Below are 25,082 nucleotides of genomic sequence, written 5' to 3'. Positions count from 1 at the left end.
GTTGCATTATTGAGTAAAATGTATCATTTGTTCATGCATACTCTATATACAGTGCATTACAGTATGTGTGGAGTGCTGTGATAAAACTTCTGTGCTCCTCTGCACTCTGAACAAGCCGAAGACACACAAGAGAGGTGTTTTACCTTTTTCACATCTGTGTGTAGTTTGGTGTGCATGGGGCTAATTATTTTATATTTGTGTGTTGAGTTTTTACGCAAAATAGAAGAGTTAAAACAGTTTTGAAAGAAGTTTTTGCTTTTGCAAGATGTGTGACATTTTGCATATTGTGTGTTTGTTTTGAGGTTTTGTGTGTAGATATTTGAGAAATGGAGACATAGTTTCAAAAACTATGAAAGCCTTAAAAAAAAAAACTGTAATGATGTGGTGTGACAGTGTCCATATCATCCTGAGAATCATACAAAAATAAATAAATAAACTAAATAAAAAGTTTTTGATTTACTTGTGTATTTTACTTTTTTAAATATCATTATTTTGGTTAGTACCGAAAAGGATTAGGGCCAAGCAATAATAACTAAACAATAAAACCATCTCAAGATTAATGTCATTTTAATGCAAGATTAAACTCGTTAAATTTGGAGAAAAAAAATCGAAATAAAATGTGAAGAATAAACTCATTAAATTAAGAGAAAAAAGTTGTTAATAAAATGTTTAAATAAAATGTAATATAATAATTGTAAGAATAATAATTCTCAATATTTAATTGCTATTTTTTTCCCTCTAAATTTAAAGAGATTTTCTTGAAACAACAACTTTATTCTCATATTTAATTATTTAATTCTAAACATTTTATTTACATTTTTTTTTTATTTAACAAATGTAATCTTGCATTATAATGACTTTAATCTCGAGATGGTTTTATTTATTTTATTATTGCTTGGCCCTAATCCTCTTCCATAGGTTGGAGCACAAGAAGCAAATGGAGAAAAAACATTTTTGAAAAATTATATTTTCTTCTATGTCCTTTGAAGAGGACGCCATTACTAAGTTATTCAAAATAAACAAATAAATAAACAGACATTAAAAGGCATGTATAGGCAAAAAAACAAAAAACAAAAAAAAAACAAAAACGTTTTATCTTTTTCATTCACCAATCAGGTTTAGGTCTCAGGCTGTTTTTAACCAAACTTTGTACAAAAGTTGATTCTCAACTATTTTATGCAAGATATAACATGATATGAACAGACTTAAATGATATACTATTTTACTTTATGCATAAAATGTGTAAAATGTCCATAAATTAGTATTCCCATTCTACAGTATACAATGTAGCTATACATCGCATCTAATTTGCATATTAAATATACATATAATGTCTTGTCGGGGCAAACCATTATGAAAAAGTGTTATAATGGAAGTAATAACTAAAAATTCATAGGAATATTGATCTATATTTTCTTTCCCTATTGACTCTGTTTCCCTAAAATGCCTGTTTTACATCATGATGTTCGTCCTGGAGTCCTCTACAGAAGACATGCATGAAATGATGCCCTGCTCTGTACAGGACATCGGGATTAAAACTGTGGCATGTGTTTCAGAGAAATGCTCTGAAGTACAATGTCCTCTACAGAAGACAGAAGTCTAGTCCTGGGTCCCAGGAGGTTTTAATATGACTCCAAACAATGCAAGTCTATGGGAACTGCGCACTGCGACCCCTGGTGGCACTGTTGTGGTTTTTCACTCATTACACTGCAGTTTTAACCAGTTTTTAGGAAGCCTCTTCGGGAGTCTATCCTTTCGTCTATAGCAAACTTAGATCTTAATTCATGCATTTCTTTGTTCTTGCATAAGAAATACCGACCTCCCGGTGGACCCAATCTAATTTACCCAATCTTTATTATTATTATCATTATTTTGTTTTTAAAACTCCTTTATATGATGGTCCCCTTGCGAAAGATCCTCTTTAAAAATAAATTGTACCAGACGAAAATTAATTTATTATTATTAAGTTGTAACCAATGTTTTGTATCTGCCTTGTATCTTTTCTATCCACTGTTATAATACATATAATATAAACCCGAAGATAAACATATTTAATCCAAATTTGCACGGCGTTCTTCACAATAACCTTGTCGATCTTGCATGTTCTCGCGCCCTCTAGCGACTCTCTCGTGTCTCGGTTGATAAATCTCTGCCCGCGCAGAATTACTCCCCGAGTAAACAGTGCGTGCACTGGCAGGATCCGTGTTAAGAGTTAGACGGCAAGCGGTTCGCGTCCTCTGATTGGACACTGGATCTATGAATGAAGTGTGTCGTCAGAGCCGAGCTCAAAGTTGATTGGCCGCTCCGTTACGTCAATCACGCATGCACACGCCCTTTTATAATGCAGCATGGGGCAGAGAACGTAACAAAATGAAGGCTTCGTAACGGAATATAGTCTTAACATCAAAACAGATCAAACGATTCGCGGTCATTCACCGATGGGTACGTACACGATGTTCTTTTCATGCGTTTGGTGGCGAATTACGGACGAATGTGTGCTGGTTCTTCAGAAAACGCTTGTGTGCGGGTCAGGAGCACATTGCAGCAGTATGAGCGCCACGCTCTCTTTGATAGACGGCTCTGCTCACGATGTGAACCCGTTTATATCTTCCCGAAACACCCAGCTAGCTCGGTCAGTGTCGCTGCTTATTACGAGCGCTGAATGTGCGGAAACGATTGGGACTGTCGATGAAAACACTGTTTACGCTGAAGCGGATGCTAAAGTAGCTTGCTAGCGTGCGACTAGCACAGCTCATGTCGAGTATTCTGACGCTCACAGTCTTTTACATCGACATTAATACTGCAGGCTTGTGCTAAACAACCCGTCATCACGATGTCCTTGTCCAGCTGAGGTTTCTGAACGAGTTTCCAACAGCTGCGTCCTTATAATCTCTATAAATGCACTGTGAAGCGAACACACTGTAAATTACCTGTCAGCTGTCATTTGCTGATGTCATCCACCCGAGCTCGTTTACACACAGGGTGAAGTATCTCTTACTTTAATGATTAAACTTTGCGTTTCATAAGCGTGTGGTTATAGTGCGGCGAAATGATACATTTTCAGGCTGTGTCTCAAATCTAGCTGCCTGCTAAGAGCACTTCGAGGCATCATGTCATGTTCAACCCGCTGTCCAGAAGAGGATTGGCACTCAAACACGATCAACTGAACACACAGAGTATAATAAACCCACAGACAGCTGAGGAGTAATAGTGGTTAGTATGTAACGATACTGTACATGCCACACGAGCCGTCGCTGGACACGTGCTTGTAACCGGAAGTCCTTTACCACAGGGAGACTCTGTACCGTTTATGTAGAAGTGTCTCAAAACGAGTCAGTAATGTTTGTACAGCGCACTTTTTCATGTAGGCTTGCTTAATGACAAATCTGCAGCTTTAGGCCAATTGTCAGTGTGTTCTTAACGTTTTACTTGGCCAGTTTTATAATAATCATATGTACTGGTTCTCCTGTATTAACTGGTATGGGATATGAACTCTGTTCTGTTATAGATCAGTGGGTGTAAGAATGAGAAATGATTATTTATTGTTGTTCATGACGATGGCAGTAAAATATAATAGTAATAACATGTACTCTCTGTGGTCTAGAGTCATTTGCATGGAGATATGTGTCCAATAGAAAACAAACTAATGGAGTTCAGAGCAAGGCATCACTGGACCCTTATCACTACTGACCTGAGAAACATGTTCCTGATTGTATATAAGGGGAGGCCTGCTGAGGAAACGATTGGAGTGTGTTTGTGTATTTGTGTGTGTGTGTGTGTGTATCGCTTTAAATGATTTACAAGCTACATTATCAAATATTAATTGTATTGATGTTCTCGTCAAATGCTCATTTATTATTCATTTGTATGTTCTTTGTTGTTTTTATTAGGGATGCACGATAATATCGGCACAATATCGGTATCGGCCGATAAAAGCTTAAAATGACCATTATCGGTATCGGCCGATATGAATATTTCTGCCGATGAGCCAAACCGATATTCTCCAAGTGAAATAATTGACCTGTTTTTCAGATGTGAATGTCTGTCTACATTTGTAAAATAATAAATTTATGGTAGAATCAGTACAGAAGAGATACATGGATTTCTCTTCAGTAAAATTAAAGTTTAAATATATCAGTATATATTTGTATATATATCGATATCGGTATCGGCATCGGCATCGGCCAAAATTATTTTGAAAATATCGGCATATCGAATATCGGCCAAAATCCAATATCGTGCATCCCTAGTTTTTATAATGCCGTTGTAAATGAATTCTAGCATTAAAACCGGATGTTTATCATTTCTTTGTGTGGTTGAGGTTCCTCTAGTTTGCTTGAGCACAGTTGAATGCATGTGGATAATATTAATGGAGTCTGTATTCGTGCTTGTGTAATTATTTTAGCATCTGCTGGTGAATGTTTGCATGTGATATTGGCAGTAGAGTGAAGAGGTGCACGTGGGGATGAATGTGGTAATGCACACATGTGGCGCAGGCTGTTACATCACTGCAGCTCATGCAGGGCTGTGTCTCCATTAATCGCAGGCGCACATGAAGGTTAGTCTGCCCTTGTGGCTTTGATGCATGTGCAGCGTGCTCCTTGCTCTGTACGTCAGCACTAGACCTGATGAGTAAGACCACGCAGGACCCAACTCAGCCTTACTGTTCTGTCCCGAATGCACCAAAGTCTACATCTTACAGTTTTTATTTCTGAAGATCTATGAAGACTTTGTCAGCAGAATGAATTGCAGCCAGCTGAAACAGAGGCTTTGTGATTGATTCTGAAGAACCTGGTAATGATTGATATTTTGAGTCGAGAAGGATCTTTTAATGCCTTTGTGTTATCCAAAAGAACGATCAATCGTGTAAACATGATCAAATTTACAATGAGGTTTGATGTTCGATAAAGGCATAGTTCACCCACAAATGAAAATCTGCTGAAAATGTGCTCTTCCTCAGGCCTTTCAAGATGTAGATGAGTTTGTTTCTTCTTTTGACCAGATTTGGAGAGATTTTTCATCACAGTGAATGGGTGCCGTCAGAATCCAAACAGCTGGTCAAAACATCGCCGCGATCCACAGCCAGCACTCCAGTCCATCAATTAATGTCTTGCGAAGTAAAAGAGGTGTGTGTTTGTAAGAAATAATCCCATCATTAAGGCATCTTTTAAATGTTGCTAAAATTCGGGTCTTCTCCATAATATTGAACATTAAAATCTGAATCAGGAGAGAAATATGCACAGATCATGCACCGTTTATAATCCGAAACAGTTCTAAATAGTGTTAAACAAATGTATTGGTGGATTTTGGTCAGAGGGGCAGGGTTTCATATTTTATTGAAGCACCCCTGGGCGCCGCCATTGGCTAGCGAACCCCCACCTGCTGTTAGCATTCCATTGACTCCCATTCATTTTGGCTTCATTTTGACAGCGAATACCTTTACATCAGAGGCGTTTAAAGACTCCATTTGTCCATTCATTATTTCTAAAGAAACACGAAAATGTATAAAAGGCTCCATTACCTTGTATCTTACGTTGTGGCCCCGTAGAAGCAGTTTTTGTAAAAATAGGCTAACGATTGCGTCATAACCAGCGACTCTCTGTCGCACAGTAGAGAAATTACCATATGGACAGGAGAAGAAGCTCGCAGACAATCTTTTGCTGTCTATGAGTCTATTGGGGGGATGTGGAGGCATGAAGTCAATGGAGAAGCCCATAGAGAGTGCATAAAAGACATGGGACAAAATTGTTCAACAACATCTGCAAGATTCGGTGGGTGATTATTAAGATTTCTCTTGGGACAGCAATTAGAAGACTTACAGGTTTCTCACGTGACCTTTACGTCATCAAGCTCAGTTTGAGTCTGCACAGTACGCCCGACCCCCAGGAAGTGTGTGCTTCTAAGTGACTTCACTTGTCTCCGTTGAATCCAATGGGGTCGCTGTGTGTCCATTTCTTTTACTGTCTATGATTTTGACATGGGTGGACAACAAGAAATGGGCTTTTTCACTGGAGGAAGTGGATTACAGACTTGGTTAAGATTACTTGTGGATTGTTGTTTTTATCAACCGTTTGGACTCTCATTCTGATGGCACCCATTCACGGCATTGGAAAATGTCTCCAAATCTGTTCTAATTAGAAATAAATGGACATTGCATCTACATCATGCATTAGCCTGTGGTTGAGTACATTTTCAGTAAATGTTCGTCTTTTTTTTTGAAAACGAGGTGATTGTTGCTCATTCATAGTTTAGTTCAGTCCTTAGCAATTTAAACAATGTAGTGTTTTCTGTAATTACTTGAACATCGGTGTATAAGTTTAATCTGCTTCAGTGCATTTGATGCGATATTATGCATGCATTAATGCAAGTAACATTCAGAACCGTTTGGTTGCCCTGTTTGTTTCTGTTTATCCTCAAAAGCAGTCACAGTAATACCTGATAGGTGTGCACTTTTCCCTAGAAGCAGTGCTGTTTCTGTTACGTCACAACACAGCTGCCGCGTCCGAACTGTTCTCAGATTGGATTTAGTTCAGATGCAATGCTTGTATTCTGCATGTCGTGTATCTTTGTGCAGCTTGTTATCTGCAAGGCATGCGAAAGCAATGTTAGTGCAGTCTTGTGGTTTGTGGCTAAATCACACTTCGTATCTCCCCTGGTGTCTTGATTTGAGCGGATGTACAGGCTCATGTTTTTCAGTTGCGTCTTGCTCGGTTCGCCAGAAAAGTTACATGAAATATCTATTCTACTAGATTATCTTACTTGCCAACTTTATACTGGCTTTGAAGAATTGGAAATCTTCTTGAAACGTCTGGCAAACCAAATCTCATGTGTTGATTTCCGTGACTCGTTTTCCAATTGTTGTTCTCTGTTGCTCTTCATCAGTGACACACAATGCCGATAGTAGACAAGCTCAAAGAGGCCCTGAAGCCGGGCCGCAAGGACTCCAGCGACGAGGGCGACCTGAACAAGTTACTGGCTTCATCCGCCAAGAAAGTGCTTCTGCAGAAGATCGAGTTTGAACCTGCCAGCAAAGGCTTCAGCTACCAGCTGGAGACCCTCAAGACAAAATATGTGATCCTGAATCCCAAAAACGATGGAGCGGCGGCACAGAGACCGACCGAACCTGCTCAGATCAAGAGACAAAGTAAGATCACCAACACTGGTTGAGCCACACCGTTTCACTACATTTCTCAGTGATGTTTTTCAGTTTGCTTAATAATTGTTAGTGAGGATTTATATTTCCATAATCTTCATTAAATCCCAGTCTCTGAAAGCCTGAGTGTTGGGCAGAGCGATGGGATCCCCGCTCCGCAGAAGATGCTCTTCCCTGGGAACAAGCTGTCCATGAAGTGGGAACGAGTGTATCGGGTTGGAGCCGGCCTCCACAACCTGGGCAACACCTGCTTCCTCAACTCTACTGTACAGTGTCTGACGTACACCCCGCCGCTGGCCAACTACCTGCTCTCCAAGGAGCACAGCCGATCCTGTGAGCAGTTTTACTCTTAAGATAGTGCATGGATGTGAACAGTGTGCTGCACATCTGAGTGTTTCCTGTCTGGACCTCACCATAAACGCCCTCTTTTTTTGTCTCCTTCAGGTCACCAATCTGGATTCTGCATGATTTGTGTAATGCAGAACCATATCATCCAAGCCTTTGCCAACACGGGCAATGCCATCAAGCCTGTATCATTCATCCGAGACCTGAAAAGTAAGAGCTTCCTCGAATTTATTCAAGAAAAGATCTTTTCAAGCCTAGAGATGAGTTAGACGTTACAGGAAGTGCTGCTGATGACTACACTGTGATGATCGCATGTTCCCAGACGCTCCTTTCTGTTCATTATCACATCACTTATCCTTTTCTGCAATTATCCTCTGACATAACCAGACTTTTTTTTTCATATCCTTCAGAAATCGCTCGGCATTTTCGATTTGGGAGCCAAGAGGATGCTCACGAGTTTCTGCGTTACACCATTGACGCCATGCAGAAAGCTTGCTTGAACGGATATCCCAAGTAAGAGCACTAGCGTAACTAAGTTACTGCAGAAAGCCCAAGAGTTAGTTTTATTGGATCAGAGGAATAATGAGCCCTTCTGCTCACAGACTGGACAGACAGACACAGGCCACCACGCTGGTCCACCAGATATTTGGGGGTTATCTGAGGTCTAGAGGTAAGCACAAGTGTCACGGGTAAACATGATGCATTGACATCCAAGTCTGTGTGACATAATAAAAGTGATAGGATTTTGCTGGCTCATTTTATTGTTAATTTTAAGTAAATGATTGAGAGCAGCTGTATGGTCTCTAGAGATGGATAGTTTGTGATAGTCAAATGTTTGAGGTCCGAAAGATTTTTAGAAAACGTTTTTTACATGCAATTTATTCCTGTTACACAAAGCAGCGTCATTACATAATCCTTCAGTGTCACATGATCCTTAACGAATCCTTCTAACATGCAGATGTTGAGCATAGTTGTGCTGCTTCATATTTCCTGGCAAGCGTGAGATCTTTACACCGTTTGCTCTGATTTTGCAGTGAAGTGCTCTCTTTGTAAAAGCGTGTCGGACACGTATGACCCAAACCTGGACATCACCCTGGAGATTCGGGTGAGACTCTGGCATTGTTTTTCAGAGCCCTGCGCTTCAGTGGTTTTAGGATGATGAATGTCTTTTGTCCCAGACCCAAATCTCCTCTGAATAACATTAAATCCCTCTCTCGTTCCTCCTTTTCAGCAAGCGGCCAACATCGTTCGTGCTCTGGAACTATTTGTCAAGCCTGATGTTTTGAGCGGCGAGAACGCCTACATGTGTGCCAAGTGAGTTATCTTCCTCAGCAGTTTATACAATACCAGCAAAACATTGCAGGCCAGTCGATTCGAGAACCAAGCAACCGCCCAGAACACCATGCTAGCATCTCCAGAGCCGCAGCTTGACATCAGTGGTTCATCATATTGTTTTCTGGCTTTAGATGCAAGAAGAAAGTTCCAGCGACTAAGAGGTTCACAGTCCACAGAACCTCAAATGTGCTGACGCTGTCGCTTAAACGTTTCGCCAACTTCAGTGGAGGAAAAATTACCAAGGTATCAGCCTAATCGTTTCCCTGACACGCAAACCGGTTTATAGTCCGTGAACGGCGCACTGATTGATGGTTTTCTGTTAGGATGTGGGCTACCCAGAGTTCCTGAACATTCGGCCGTACATGTCCCAGAGCACGGGGGATCCTGTGATGTACGGGCTCTACGCTGTCCTCGTGCACTCGGGGTACAGCTGCCATGCTGGACACTACTACTGCTACGTCAAGGTCAGCGCTTTTACATTCAACTCATTTGTTTATTCATTTCAGATGGAAAAACCAATGACTTGACTAAAATGAGTTCAGATTATGTTGGATATTTTAACAGGGTGAGCATAAGAGATGTAGTCTTTTTCACGTTTAATGTGTTTGGCTAATGCTCTGTCATAGGCCAGTAATGGACAGTGGTACCAGATGAATGACTCAATGGTGCACTCCAGTAACATCAAGGTTGTTCTTAATCAGCAGGCCTATGTCCTCTTTTACCTGAGGTAATATTCATGCTTTCTCATCTACGCTTCATATTAGTCCAGTAGATTGGCCTGGTTTTTACAGTCTCTTTTTTTTTTCTGTGGTAGGATCCCTGAAAAGAAAAATACAGATGCTTCAAACACAAAGCAGAGCATAGTTCACTCTGGGAGAGCTAATATGACACCGGAGCAGCTGAAGAAGAGCACACTTAATGGACCTTTGTCTTCACCACAGGTTACAAAGGTACACACGTCTGACACCAGCTGGAGAAATGAGATCAATTTGCATGTGTTTCCCCAAACAAAATCACAGATATTTACATTGAAGGCTGGACAGAAAGCTGCACAGTAGCAGAATTGTTTTACAAATTATATATCATCTTTTTTTTTTATAAATTATAAGAATCAAAAATAAAAAGCTAAATGTTTACTAACCATTAAACATGCATTTTAGTATTCTTCACTTCACAAAAAATGTAGCGGTATACAGAACATGAATGGAAACATATCAATATAGAATCAATTCTTTGCCTTCAATATAAACATTTATTATAAACGCAGGGCCTAACAAATTTAAAAAGTGGAACTGAATTACCTGCATCTGGAAAAGTGCCTAACAAGCACAAACGCTGTGAAGGTTAAATGTGAGGAGCGCATCAGATAAAAACAGGACCTGATTTTAGTTTTGAAAAATTCCCCCTTTAGGTGTCTCTTATGAGGGGATTTTTTTTTATTTTTTTTTTATCATCCAACGTAGATCAGTGTATTTGTTTAAGGATTAATACAAGCAATGGCACAAACAAATACAATAACAAGATACAACTAAAATGAGCTGTGTTTTAAGTTTTTCAGGTAGCTATAACCATAATATTCAGGTACTGAAATACTGAATAATTGACTTTAAAACAACACTGGCTAGTCTTGTATAAATCATCATTAATGACAGACAGCAGCAGGTTTATTTAGGTTGCTGTCTCTTTAAGAGCTCATGCACAGATCTACTGTAACTGTTACACATATGTTGTGTGTTTACATTCACTGAATAGCCTACATACTGACAATGTTTATTATAAATCAACCGTTTACATGAATACAAATCAAGATGGGACGGATTTTGCCATTTACAAGACACAACACAACTTCATTCTGTAGATGCATGCTCTCCGATGTGGCTCTGTCTGTGAGCGACCATTTAATTGAACACTTGAATGTTTAAAATAGTAAAAGCATGTAAAAAATGATCCATGCCGTCTTCTGTTCTTTGTTGAAACTTATGTGAATTTCCAACATTATAAGTGCAGAAACTGTGGGAATCAGTAGAATCATGTGCAATCGCGCGCTGAAATTCGAGCCCTGAAAACATTTCTCTGTGATTGCACAGACCAGTATTTTGTGATTATTTTTATTTTATTTTATTTTTCCAACAACTGAAAAACCATGAACTATAGCTTACAAAACAATACAATATGGCTTAATCCAAATTCATGGGGTGATCAATCTCTCTCATGTCATAATATGTCGTAGTTATATATGGGTTGCCTTTTTTTTTCTTCCCGCTTCTTCAGAAGCTTGATCCCGCTCAGCTGAGAAAAATCCAGTCTGTGGATGGAGGTCTTGGTATTCCACTAGCCAGGTTCAGTTCAGGGGTCCAGTCTCCGAAGTTATCTAATGGTACGGGGAACTCCCATGCTCTGCCCAAGCCTCCCGGTGGACCCACACTGATCGAGGAGACCTTTAAGAAAGTGAAGAAGCCAATACCTCAGCCTCAGTCCCGCAACGGACCTCCTGCTCCATCCAACGGCCTCCCCAAACCTGACAGCGACAGGAGGAGCAACAGCGAGGGCCGCGGCCTGCCATCATCTACCTCACTCAAATCCCTGTCCGACAGCTCCTCGGCAGACACCTCCTCTGAGTCTAAAGTAAGTCCCCGTGCAACGTTGAACTGGTGGATTGAAGATGTTTCCCTTTATTTAGTCAACACTACGTAGGCCTATTTAGTAAATATTCAAAATAAGTGCAGTTTGATGTGAGAAAAAAAATCTAATGGATTTCATGAGCTCCTGAATCACAAGGTAGCTTACTCTCTGGAGTTTTATTGTGTTCAAACAAGGCCTAACCAACATGTGGAAAGCATTTCTTTCCCCTTTAATGGTAAATGAATATTGTTATAAATATCATATAGTATTGTGATGATTATTTGTGGGCGTATCGTCCAGCCCTAGTGTGACGTTCACCTCAGATGTGGTTTGTGTCGCCTCTCAGGAGAGTTTCGGCACAAGGAGCGCACCTGTAGGCGCCGCCTCTAGAGCGATGGGTCCAGCGTCTCCAGCTAAGAGCACCGAGCGTGTGAGCTCAGAGGAGCAGAAGGTGGTGAAGCTCAAACCCCAGGCCCTCACCAATGTCTCGTCAGAGCCCGTCAGCACCATGTCCCCCCCGCCCGCAAAACGACTCGCCCTGTCCGCCAAGAAGGTCAGTCTCCAGCTCCATCCACCCTCGATTCATCTGATCGTGGTTTTCAAGACACTTTGTGTCCTCGCCTTCCCATGTTTGTCACTTCATTCCTCTGAGATGTACTGGTGTTAAAAAAGATTGGAGCTCAGAGATTTAGCTCACACTAGTCAGTATTAATCCTGTGATGATGATCATGATAATACGTTTACTTCTTTCAGCTCATGTCTGTTTTGTCGGTTCGCAGTCTGCAATGCAGTCCTTTTTAAAAATTTCTTTTTTTTTCTTTTTTTCTTTCTAACAACTTCTAATTCTTCTCTGCTACACTTTCTTTTTTTCCTTCCCTCTTTCTTTCTTTTCTGTTTGGTCTTGATTTCTTCCCCACATGGGTCCCTTTGCCATTGTCACGTTTCATGGCTATGTTTTATTTTATTTTATATTTTTTTAGACCACAAAGTTTTTATTTATGTCAATAACTGCAGGCCAGTCCGTGTCAGAGCCCGAGCAGCAGCACTGAGGCTCCGCCCCCTTCATCTCATCTGTCCAGTGACCCCACACACCTTCTCAGCCGGGCCTCCACCCACCCGCACCACAGGTACTCCCTCGCTCTGAACTACAGCAGACTCGCTTTACGGTAGACTTTCCTTTTCAGATCAAATCCCCAGCTTTGGTATTAAAGTTAGGTTTAAGTTTAGGCTTTGGTTCTGTGTGTAAATGAATTGCCGTGTCAGAGTTGCTTTGCTGTTGTTGTGACACTCGGCACACATCTTGCTCTCTTTCAGATGCACAGATGCATGTTCCCTGCCAAAAAAAAAACTTAATAAGCTGAGGTTTTGTTTAAAAGCAGAAAAGCTCAATATTTCCACTGACAAGAAAACCCCAGAAATCATTGCGACAAGTTGTGAAAGAAATGCTGATATTCTGGAAATCTAGTTGATTCAAAAACATTTTTTATAGAACTGATACATTTCCCAAATCGGTTTTTAGTGCTCTGTCGATTTGTCCTACGCTGTCAGATTTTCCTACCTCCCACTAAAACAGTGGGTAGTACAATTCAACAATGAAAAATGCTACTGTAAAGTTGTTTTATTAACATATACACCTAACACAACCCTAAACCTACCATTACAGTACTGCAAATACAGTAACTATGTTATATTCACAGTTGTAGCTAGAAGAGATACAGCTACAGGGAACCAACAATAAATATTATTTTCTACCAATTAGATTGCGTTTTTATTAAAGTCTACACCTACCCCAACCCTAAACCTACACTTACAGTAATGCAGATACATTAAATATCGTTGTTTAGCATGAGAAAAAATACGCGATATTGAAGTGCGCATGCGCAGTAAACCCGGGTAGGATAAAATGTCAGGACACCGGGACTGCAGAGAGACATTTCATTATATCTGTTCGTATTTTACTATCGACTTGGGATCAAAATACATCCCACATCTCTACTCCTAAAAATTCAAATGTTTCTGTCTCTTGCGCAGATATTCATATTCAGGAATTTCTGACTCTCATCAGCTCAAAGTGCAATCTTCACCTTCGACTCGCCTTCCTAAAGATTCAAGTCCCCTTAAACGTCCCTCCTCCACTCTGGATCCGCCCGCTCATGTTCCCTCTCCACAGACCAATGGCGTTAATCCCCAGACGCCCAGTAGACCTAGACCAATCCAGAGCCAGAACCAGTCAGCCCCAACTACAGGACTACCCCAGGGGCTCACCAGTCCCACTCTCAAAAAGAAGAAAAAGAAACTAAAACGAAGACATTTGGAAGTCGAGCAGGATGCCCCTAAAGCCTCGCCCCCAGAAGAACCCAAGCCAAGTACCGAAATCAGGAAGAAGAAGAAGAAAAAGAAGAGGAAAAGGGAACGAGAGGCCAAAGGTCTTGAGGGACAGAGAGAGTGTGTACAGTCCCATCTCGAGCCCTGTCAGGATGAGGACTGGTGTCTTGGAGAAACTTGGAGTATCATCTCAGAAGCCAAAGAAAAGGAGTATGAGTCATCAAAAGTGGCAGAGAATCGTGAGACCAAACCTCAGTCAGTGCCTCTGATTGGCCAGCCGGAGACTGACCCCGTCCCGAAGAAGAAGAAAAAGAAGCACAAACTCACAGAGCAGCTGGAAGAGCTCAGCAACGGAGTCACCGTTTCAAAGTGGTGAGTTGGCTACTGAAACGTTCAATCACAGGCCATTGAGTCTCTGAGCTTGGCTCATGATCATAACATGTTAACTGTAGAACTTAATTCACTTTAACTGCCACATTCTTTTCTTTCAGTGCTGTTGTAGAAGAACTTGGTAGCGCATACCTTGGAGAGACCAAGAAGAAAAAGAGAAAAGAAAAAAACTTAAGAGAAGAGGAGGAGAGACCAAGGGATGAAGAACATCTTCAGGAGACCAATGGAGTCGAGTCTCCTCAGATGAGCAATAAGGGCAAGCTGAATCCTGGTAAACCCAGCACAGGTATTATATACTCTGAACAACATCCATAACTATTCACTTAAACTTAATAGGCTGAATTGTGTTTGACTTTACTCCAGAGCAGAATTTATGGCTTTGGGTGCATATCCACAGCCGGTAACACTTTATGGTAAATGGTAAATGGACTGCATTTATATAGCGCTTTCAACAGACCACATGGCCATCCAAAGCGCTTTACAATTTGCCTCACATTCACCCATTCACACATTCATTCACACACCGATGGCGGTGTCTGCCATACAAGGCGCCATCCAGCTCGTCGGGAGTTATTTTTAATAACTGCATGCTGTTAAGCATTAGGAAACAGTTAATTCATAATTTATAAATCATTAATAGACATTTATAAGCAGTTTATAAATACAAATATAAATGCTTTATACCTGATTTAAAAGCATATCTATAATGTATTTAATAATTGTTTTTTCATACTTTATTAATGATCAATTTATCATTTCTAAATTAGGTATAGCATTATTTACACACCAGTTATTAAGGAGTTGTCAGTGGTTCATAAGATCACTTAGAAATTGTAAGTAAATGATTAATAAACTATTTGAATGTGCATTCATACATCTTTTTATTCAGACATATAGTAATAGTTACTTATAGTGTTAATAAATGGTTTCTACTGTAATTCAGGTAGTTATAAAACAATGTAGTTGTTAGTTAACTATTTTTGTGAGCTCATCTAAAGTGAGGACTATTTATGCCTTGTAAAGCTTTTACAAATGAGATTTAAAGGCTGTTAATATTTCTATGTTCTGTATCACTGTTGTGTTTGTTTCTGTTTTTTTGTTTAGAAGATAACTGAGCCTTTAAATATCCTTTATAAATGCTTTACAAGGCATAACTAGACTCACTTTAGATGAGATCACATAAATAGTTAACTGACCACTACTAAATGCTTTATAACTACCTGAATTTACTACATTTCTTTTGATCTTATGAATCAATGGCAACTCCTAAATAACTGGTTTGTAAATAATGCTATACTTCATTGAGAAATGATAAATTGATCATGAATAAAGTATTCTTGATTTAAAAGCATATCTATGATGTGAAATTTCATAAAGCATTTATATCTGTATTTATAAACTGATTATTACGGTCTATTAATGCTTTATAAATGATGAATTATCTGTTTACTAATGCTTAATTAATGATTAATAGTGTGCAGTTATTATAAAGTGTTACCCAACAGCCTATCTCGGAGTTAAACTTTTGTCATTTTCTGTTCCAGCTGCAGTGTTTGTTTGGGACAGCCGGGTTCAGGATGGCTACAAGCGTGAGCAGAATCATCAAGACACAGATGATGTGTCGAGGAAAGGCCCGTGCTCTGCTCCTGTGTGCTGGGATGGCAAGAAAAGCTGCGATGTAGTCGAGGAGCTCCTCAAGAACTCCTCCGATAAAGCTTATGGGACTGAGGGTGAGTAGTGCACCAAACCTCTCCAATTTTCACATTTTTATGTTTATGTGAAGTGCAGCTTTAAGAGGGAAATGTGAATGAAGATTAAGCATTTAGCTCTTAAAGCTCTCACGTGCACCTATGCTTGAGTTCACTCCATGAGCTGAAATCTCAATGGTGTCTTGAATAATTTCATTCATCAGTCCTCAGTTGGGAAGGAGATGCGTCGGCCGTCAGCAGAGACGCCTTGGAGGATGCACGCTATGCCAAAAACCAGACTGTCATTGACGAGTGGGACAGTGAGTTTGACAGTGGAAAAGTGAGGACTATAACTTTGACCTTTCTAAATTATTTTTGACTTGTTAGGACTGTGGAAACCTTACACACATATACATGCATACATATATTAGTGTTGCATGTGAAGGCATTTCTTTCTTCTTGAATAGGTAAAGAAAATGAAAAAATACAAAAAGGAGAAGAGGAGGAATGCCAACGTCTTCCAGAAGATCCAAGAGCACCGTAACATGTGGTCAGTCACGCCGGGAGGCAGGAGGAGCAGCCTGGGCTTTCACCACTGAAAGGTACTTTGACACCTTTGTTTTCCCCCAAGTTCAAGTAGTAAACACTTGCTCTATGCTTGGTTACAAAAGTGCTAAACGATTATCCATCGGTCTCCTCCGTTGTTGTTTAGCCGTAGTACAAGCAGAATGTGTGACAGCTGGTGTGTGTGGTATTTGTCCCTCCACTCTGATTGCGTTTTATCCAAAGTTGAACATTCTTCAACTCTTGGGGCCAAGAATGACAGAGTGCTTGGCGTTAAAAATACAGTCAGCGCTCAGTATGCTCCTGCCGTTCAAAGCAAAAATCAAAGCACTTCCATTGAAAACAATTGAAAAAACACACCAGCCTAGGAAAACAAACGCTTTGGTGTAAAGACAAGGGTTTCAGCTTTCATCTGTTTTAATTTCATTTGTTGATTTTTTTGCCATTCAAATATTGCATATTTCTATTTAAAATCTAAGTGAACTAGGGCTGCGCAATTAATATAATTTCTAATCACAATCACAATTATGCAACGATTACATAATCATTCAAGTCCACTTATGTCATTCTGCTCGCTTAAGATGCCTTTTTTTCCTTCTACGTGCAATCTTAAGGGTTTTCCCCATTATTTAAATTTTAGTATAACATTATAATATCATTCATATTATTAATTTTTTATAATTTAAAGAAGAAACCAATCCAATGTATAGTTGACATCTGAAACTTAGAAAAGCACTAAAAGTTTTTCAATTAGAAGGACCGTATCAATTAGGCAGACTTCAAATTTTACAATGACTTTTTATTTTATATGTGTATATAAATTGTAATTTGAAGAACAGAAATGCTGTTTTTATAACAAGCTGTTTCACTGTCTCATTGCAGTTGTGAAATGTGGCTCCCAGTCGTGTGCCTGACCAGACCAGTTACTTGACTGGATCAGAAGCAGTCGGATTGGTCTCAGATTCTTCTGAAGAACTCAAGTTCACCCCGAGTGCAGCAGAACTGTGAAATAAAGCGACGAGGCTGAGGTCATCTCCTGAGGCTTTAGTCACCATCTGAAATCCAAAATATACACCAGTAATGGTGCCCTTATGATCCTAGGATCATAGGAAATGGGACAAACTGCAGTTTTGACCTTTGATCTCAATTATTCTTATTGTCATAAGAACAAATGTTTACCAGGGCCAGTTTTATCTTGGCAAGACTACACAACTCGGCGGGCGTTGGGGCTGTAATGACCAGTGAGGGAAAACTTCCTGATCTGGGGTCTTTTATTAGGAGGAGAATCCTCTTAACTTTCTAAAAACAGGGCAGAATGAAGCCCCTCCCACCAATGCTTTTACACAATTAATCAGACTCAACAAATAACATCACTCTTCCCATTATGCTACTTTTGTTAGCTCAATTATTTAGCTTTTTCATATTTGAGCTGGATATCACTAGGCACTCATTGCCTGACTGGATCATCCATTTCCTTGCCTCTGTTGGAGGAAGTTGTGTTGACTTTAGTTTGTCAGAGACTCACAGCCCTGCTGTCTTACATTGCAATACATTTATTGCCTGTGATTGTATATTTTCAGGTCTTGCCTGCTTGAATACCCTCTCATCTTTCTCAAACTCACCTTAGCAGTGTTTTTTGTTCTTGTCCCAAGGGAATACATGAGCATTTTAAAAGGGAACCGATTCTCTTGTGACCGTTTCTATAAAACGTCATCTCTTCAGATTTTCCAAAATCCAGAAATCTGTGTTATGCACAGTGCTGCATACAGCAATGCAATACATTTCATCCATGTGAGCTAAAAACAAACAAACATGGGCCTTAACACAAACCACTGTGTTGTTGCCAGGAGGGCTGAGTTAGCGTGTCACATCCTGTATCTCTTTTCTACTCTCTATGCAACTACAGCAATCCCATGGATGCTCTGTGACGGGGTCAGTCCAGGGAAAAACTAGACAAAAGCTGGTCCAAACATCATCTGTGTGAGCTGTAAACGCCCTGTCCGTCCCATGTCTGTTAGCAGCGCTGTTATACATTGGGTCAAAATGATGTACAGTACATGCTTATCCTCTGAAGAGCTGTCATAGGAGTAAACCAGTGAAGCTTTCCTATGTAGGACACTGTACAGTCTACCTTGTGCTCTCTGTGCCCCCCAAAAGTCATCCTCGTTGTTATAAACCATCCCCTCATGACTCCTTGGGTTTTAGAAAAGTTGCCTTGGTTTAAATTTTTTAAATGAATAGAACATATTGCAAACGATACTTATTAAAACGTGTTAAAATGCACACTGATAATGTATTTAAGGTTTGTGGGAAATTTTATCAAGCAGTAGACGTGTGTTTGAAAGACCTGCGTTCTGTAGGATGTCTGTATATACTCTTAGAAGTTCACTTCAGATGGGTTATTTTCAAAAAGCCTGAAAGCTGAAGAACACGAGAGTGTCTTTGTCATATTTGAACTGATGGTTCTGTACCGAATACCTTTTCTGAAAACGAGACGTCATTCAGTATTGCAGATACATAAATATAGATATACTGGTGCAATAAAGTTGTGATTTTTGTGAACGGCTTGGTTTCAGGTCTTCTTTTTCCAACATTAGAGTTAGATAGTCCTATAAAACATATATAACAGCTTTTCAATTCAAGTTTATTTTTATAGCACTTTTTATGATACAAATCATTGCAAAGCAACTTTGCAGAAAATTAAGTTTCTACAATATTTAGTGGTATTTTAGTGATATTTCAGTGGTGACTGTCAGTTTGTGTGCATATGACTGAAGTTTTCAGAAACATTAATACAAGACGTAGTCAGCCAGACGATGAACATTATTAATAGCAATTATTATATGATGCAATCAAACTAGTAGCAGTATTTGTTAGTTCTTCTGTTAACTTGTTCAGCATGCAGGGATCTTCTCAGAAAGTGCCTGACTTGTAAAGCAACCATCAAGCTGAATACAGAGGAGGTTTTTCAGCATCAGTGGTTCACAGAATGGTTTGCTTTGAAACGGTTTAACTGGAGAGAAAGAATGAAGATGTCAGGACTGAAGAAGCTGCAGGTGACCTCAGACTTCATCCACACCATCAAAACCAGGAGTCACACAGCTTTCTGATCACAGGTAATGGTGTTCAAGATATAAATAAATTTTTTAATTTAATTTTATGCATTTATTAGACGCTAAAAGCGTCTTACATTGCATTCAGGCTAACATTTTTTTCCTAACGTGTTCCCTGGGATTCAAATTCCCAACCTTGCACTTGCTAACACAATGCTCTACCGCTTGAGCTACAGTAACTCTGAATTGAAACACACAGCCATCACACATAAGATGATGTGTGTGTGTGGACCCGAGCAGTCGGGAAGACTGCAAGCAGTAATCAACTTGACATTAAATGAGAGAGAGAAAATAATTAGTTGTTTCCTTAACGGTCTTCTTTGTTGCCTGTTAATACACATTTGTATGTCAGAGTCAGTAAGACACTTTGAATCACAAAATAATTCATAAACACATTGGTACAAAATAATACACACTGTTTAAATCAAATAAACAATAAATAAATGATAGCAACCTTAACCAAATGTACAGAAATGCCCTAATTCTTACAACTGGCCTGAATTCAGGTAACTTAAGTATCTTAAGAAAACAACTCAAGTATTTCAGGTAAGTGATACATGAGTAAACTTTTATGTGACATACTGTAAGTGTCTTAAAATTATTAATAAAGTGAATAATAGTAAATTGTTTGGACATTAAAACATGTAAATTACAGTTTGGTATGACATTTAATTAATTTAACTAACCTTGACATTAAATGAAAGATCAATCAATCAATCACCTTTATTTATATAGTGCTTTAAACAAAATACATTGCGTCAAAGCCACTGAACAACATTCATTTGGAAAACAGTGTCTCAATGATGCAAAATGATAGTTAAAGACAGTGATGTCATCTCCGTTCAGTTTAAATAGTGTCTGTGCATTTATTTGCAATCAAGTCAATGATATCGCTGTAGATGAAGTGACCCCAACTAAGCAAGTCAGAGGCGACAGCGGCAAGGAACCGAAACTTCATCGGTGACAGAATGGAGAAAAAAACCTTGGGAGAAACCAGGCTCAGTTGGGGGCCAGTTCTCCTCTGACCAGACGAAACCAGTAGTTCAATTCCAGGCTGCAGCAAAGTCAGTGACTTCGGAATAAGAGAGAAACAGACAAATATTAGCGTATATGCCATTCTTCTAAAGATGTAGCAAGTACATCGGGTGTTATGGGAAGTGTTTCCGGTTCCGGTTTACCTAATTAATGCAGCCTTAAAATCCAGATTTGGATATTAAAAGCATATTAGTGTTTTATGTGTAAGCCAGGTTAAAGGGATGGGTCTTTAATTCAGATTTAAGCCTGCAGTTGATTTTGATATTCTAGGTATTATCAAATTGCCTGAGTTTTGAGAACGTAGCGGACATAGAGGACTATAATGTAAAAGGAGCTTATTCAAATACTGAGGAGCTAAACCATTCAGGGCTTTATAAGTAATAAGCAATATTTTAAAATCTATATGATGTTTGATAGGGAGCCAGTGCAGTGTTGACAGGACCGGGCTAATATGGTCATACTTCCTGGTTCTAGTAAGAACTCTTGCTGCTGCATTTTGGACTAACTGTAGTTTTTTTTTTAACTATACATGTGGCCAGCGGTGCAAATAACAATAGCAGGAGAAGCCATTACTCACAGTGCTCGATGAAAAATTCTTACCAGTTGTTTGATGAACGTGTGAAAAACCGGAGTGAGAGAGAGTGTTGTGTCTACGTACTTGTCAGGAGATGGCGCTGTAGTCCACATGTTGATACCTATAAATGGTGTGGAGTAAGAATGGAAGTTGTTGCACCTGCTGCCCATTCATGTAAATGGCTGGCACTGTTGTATTGCTTGTGGGTTTGAATAAACCTTGAAGAAGTGAGCAACTGTCTTGTCTTCATAATTACTTGGACTTGGACTTGACTTAAACTGGCGACAATGATTTTGATCTTCTACATGAAAGATGTCTGCTGTTGCTTCTTTTCCCACGCCATTCTTACCATGTCCGGGTGAGCTGTTTATTCGTCTGGTTAAACATGTTTGAGAATTACTTACTTGTCATAAATGCATCAGGAGATGACTGGCCAGTTGATAGAAAGCGAGCGTTGTTTCTTCATTGCTTGGGGACAGAAGGGCAGAGATTATTCTATACTTCACCAAACCAAGGGGAAACAATGGAGGATGCTATTTAGACTTTGAAACAACACTTTGTTCCCCGACGTAATGTTGTTACTTCTCTTCGGGACTTAGCCACCACATGTGAGTTTGCATCTAATAATGATGAAATGTTGCGAGATCAATTAGTGGAGAATGTAAACAGTCATCGTATTCGAGAACGTCTGTTATTAGAGACTGATTTGACTCTTGACAAGGCTATTACTATTGATACACAAATGGAGGCTGCTGGTGAACAAGCTAAACGTTTTTCAAATCAGACTTTAGTACCTGTGCAAGCAATACAAGCAACAAGTGTGCCTTGCTGTTGATCGTTACAAAAGACAATCACCTTTGAAATCTTTGCCTGTGCCTTCAAAGTCTTCTGCTACTTCCTTGGCTCGTGCATGTTATCGATGTGGATCTACAAAACATCTTGCAAATGATTTCAGATGTCCTGCAGTTTCTGTAAAGTACAATAATTGTCAAAAGGTGGGACATTTTTCAAGAGTGTGTCGTTCACAGCAAACACAGCCTCTGTACCTGTGGAGGTGATTGTGGATTCTGGATCTTCCGTTTCCATTCTGCCTAAATCTGTGTATGAAAAACACTTTAAACAAGACTCTTTGCTGCCTTCTGCTGTACAATTGGTGACATATTCACAAGGTCCAATATCAGTGCTTGGTTGTCTACCTGTTACTGTTACCAAAGATAATATGATCTGTAATACTTCAATCTTTATAGTTGAATGTGGCACTGCTCTTCTTTGAATGTATTTAATTAATGGATTGCGTCTCAAGTTTGAAGGTTCTTCCATACTTCCAGGACCGACTCAGTCTTCAGCCTCTGTAATGCGACTTCTGCTTCTGTGCCTGTTATTAAGCTAGGATGTGCAAAAGGATTTGTGCATAAGGTAAACACTTCTTCAGTGGTGAAACCTGTACATCAGAAACTTAGACGATTGCCATTATCTGTTCGAAATGCTGTCAGTGATGAACTTCAACGCCTTCTTTACTTGGGTGTTATTGAGCGAGTGGATGCATCACCGTGGATTTCTCCAATTGTAGTTGTTCAGAAGAAGACCGGTGGTATTCACATGTGTGTAAACCTGCAAGAACCAAATAAAGCTGTTGTTGCGGACAGTTATCATTTGCCCCATATTGATGAGATGATGTCTATGCTGCGTGGAGAAACTATCTTTTCTACAATTGATTTAGAGAATGCTTATTTCCAGCTTTTGTTACATGAAGAAAGTCGTGATTTGACTGCATTCATCACCCATGAAGGACTATTTAGATTCTGTCGAGTACCTTATGGCCTTGCTTCAGCTCCATCTGCATTTCAGAAAATGCTAGCAACTGTACTACAAGGATTGCCAAATGTGGCCAATTATCTGGATGATGTCTTTGTCTTGGGACACACAAAAAGGGACCATGACCACATGCTCAAGGTTGTTCTTAAGCACATACATGATGCAGGCTTACAGTTGAATGATTCAAAATGTCACTTTAATAAAAGCAGTTTGCGTTTCCTTGGTCATACTGTATCTGCACAGGGTATTCACCCAGATGAGGATCATCTTAGTGCAATGCTTCATGCTCCTGTTCCTAAAGATGTACATCAGCTCCATTCCCTTCTTGGATTGTTGTCATGGTACAATAAATTCATTCCAAATTTCGCTACAGTTGTAGAACCATTGCGTGCTTGCATCAGACAAGGTTCTGAGTTCAGCTGGTCATATGAGGCTCAGAAGAGTTTCAGTACTGTAAAGGAGTTGTTACTCCAAAGCCCTGCTTTAGCATTGTTTGACCCTAACTTGCCTATTGTCGTTTCAACGGATGCATCAGATTATGGACTTGGTGCTGTATTCTCTCAAATTCATGAAAACAACACCGAGCACATTGTTGCATTTGCTTCAAGAACATTGTCTACAGCAGAACGCAAATATTCAACGATTGAAAATGAAGCTTTAACTTATGTGTCTGGGCTGTTGAAAAATGGAGAACTTACCTCTGGGGTCGAAAATTTCTTCTACGTACGAATCATCAGGCCTTGACAGTGCTCCTCTCCTCTAAAGGCACAGATTGCACTGGAATGAGGATCGCACATTGGGCAGAGTGATTCTTGTGTTTTAACTATGAGGTGAATTATTATCCTGGCTCTCAAAACCAGGTTGCTGATTATCTTTCACGCCTACCCTTGCCTGCTTCTGATGAGGATTTTTCAGATACTGAGCCGGAGTTTGTTGCATTTTTGTCTTCTGAAATGTCTGCTGTGTCTCCAACTGAATTTGCTCTTGCTTCTGCATCATGCTCAGAAATGACTGCATTACGTGCTCAGATTGTTTGTGGATGGCCCTCTTCATCAGATGCTGTGGGGGTTGTTCTACGTCCATATTTTCAAATACGTCATGAACTTGCTGTGCAAAAGGACTATGTGTTTAGAGGGTCACGTCTTGTGGTTCCTGCAACGTGTTTTGGTGAATCTTGCCCATTAAGGTCATCAAGGAATAGTGCGTACGAAACAGCACATTCATGAACTTTACTGGTGGCCTGGTATTGACTGCTTGGTTAAGGAACAGATCAAGAATTGTGAAGTTTGCTTGTCTTCTTATAAGGTTACATCTGTTCGTGCTGCACCCTTTCAACCTGTACCCTTTCCAATTATGCCATTGGAAAAAGTGGCTGTTGTCATTGTTGGCCCATTTGAAACTGCTACCTGGGATTGTCGGTACATTATGACACTGATTGACTATCATAGTAAGTGGCCAGAAGTGGCATTCACTTCTTAAATCTCATGTAAAAATGTGATCAACTTCTTGACGTCAGTTTTCAGCAGATTTGGAAATCCTCATTACATTGTATCTGACAATGGATGTCAGTTCAAGTCAGTGGAGTTTGCTTTATTTCTGAAAGATCGAGACATTCAAGACATATGTCAGTGTATCATCCAGCTGCAAATGGAGCTATTGAGTGATTCCATCGAGTACTGAAGAGTTCTATTCAATCTGCTATTCTGTCTGGAAAGCCATGGAAATCAACAGTGACAGACTTTCTTCAAATTTACCATGCTACTCCCCATGCTGTTACTGGATGGTCTCCTTCTGAGTTATTTTGTGGTAGAAAATTGCGCAGTCGTCTAAATGTTCTCCCTCTTCCTATAACTGGTAAGGATCCTGCTGTGACTCAGAAAGTGTAGTTGTCTCAAAAGAAGATGAAAACATACACAGACCTCAAACGAAGAACTTGTACTCCTGAGTTCAAATTTTCAAATCAGTTCATGTTCCAAAAGGACATCCTAGATTCTCAAAGCCTTTGAAAATTGTATATCAACTTGGTCCATGCACTTACCAGTTATCGGATGGAAAAAACTGGCATGCATCTCATCTTTCTCCAACTTGTGCACCTCTGGAAAATGACATTGTGAGTGAACTGG

The 25,082-nt window shown here is 39.8% G+C and overlaps 1 protein-coding gene across 1 annotated transcript; it reads left to right on the top strand.

Moving 5' to 3' along the window:
* The first annotated feature begins 2,281 nt into the window (after positions 1-2,281).
* LOC127944510 (ubiquitin carboxyl-terminal hydrolase 36) lies at positions 2,282-18,984 on the top strand. Its single transcript, XM_052540501.1, has 21 exons — positions 2,282-2,442; positions 6,883-7,144; positions 7,265-7,486; positions 7,598-7,708; positions 7,909-8,011; positions 8,101-8,168; positions 8,533-8,603; positions 8,730-8,812; positions 8,965-9,076; positions 9,157-9,297; positions 9,460-9,560; positions 9,648-9,783; positions 11,105-11,458; positions 11,802-12,008; positions 12,470-12,582; positions 13,487-14,152; positions 14,272-14,456; positions 15,715-15,900; positions 16,083-16,198; positions 16,326-16,460; positions 17,305-18,984. Exons 2-20 carry the CDS (start codon positions 6,892-6,894, stop codon positions 16,455-16,457), a joined length of 3,360 nt encoding a protein of 1,119 aa, XP_052396461.1. The 5' UTR covers positions 2,282-2,442; positions 6,883-6,891; the 3' UTR covers positions 16,458-16,460; positions 17,305-18,984.
* The last annotated feature ends 6,098 nt before the right edge of the window (positions 18,985-25,082 follow it).

This window comes from Carassius gibelio, chromosome A3 (assembly GCF_023724105.1).
Source record: "Carassius gibelio isolate Cgi1373 ecotype wild population from Czech Republic chromosome A3, carGib1.2-hapl.c, whole genome shotgun sequence".
NCBI classification, from domain to species: domain Eukaryota; kingdom Metazoa; phylum Chordata; class Actinopteri; order Cypriniformes; family Cyprinidae; genus Carassius; species Carassius gibelio.
The sequence above is the reverse complement of the archived record's forward strand: the minus strand, read 5'-3'. Positions and strand labels throughout refer to the sequence as shown.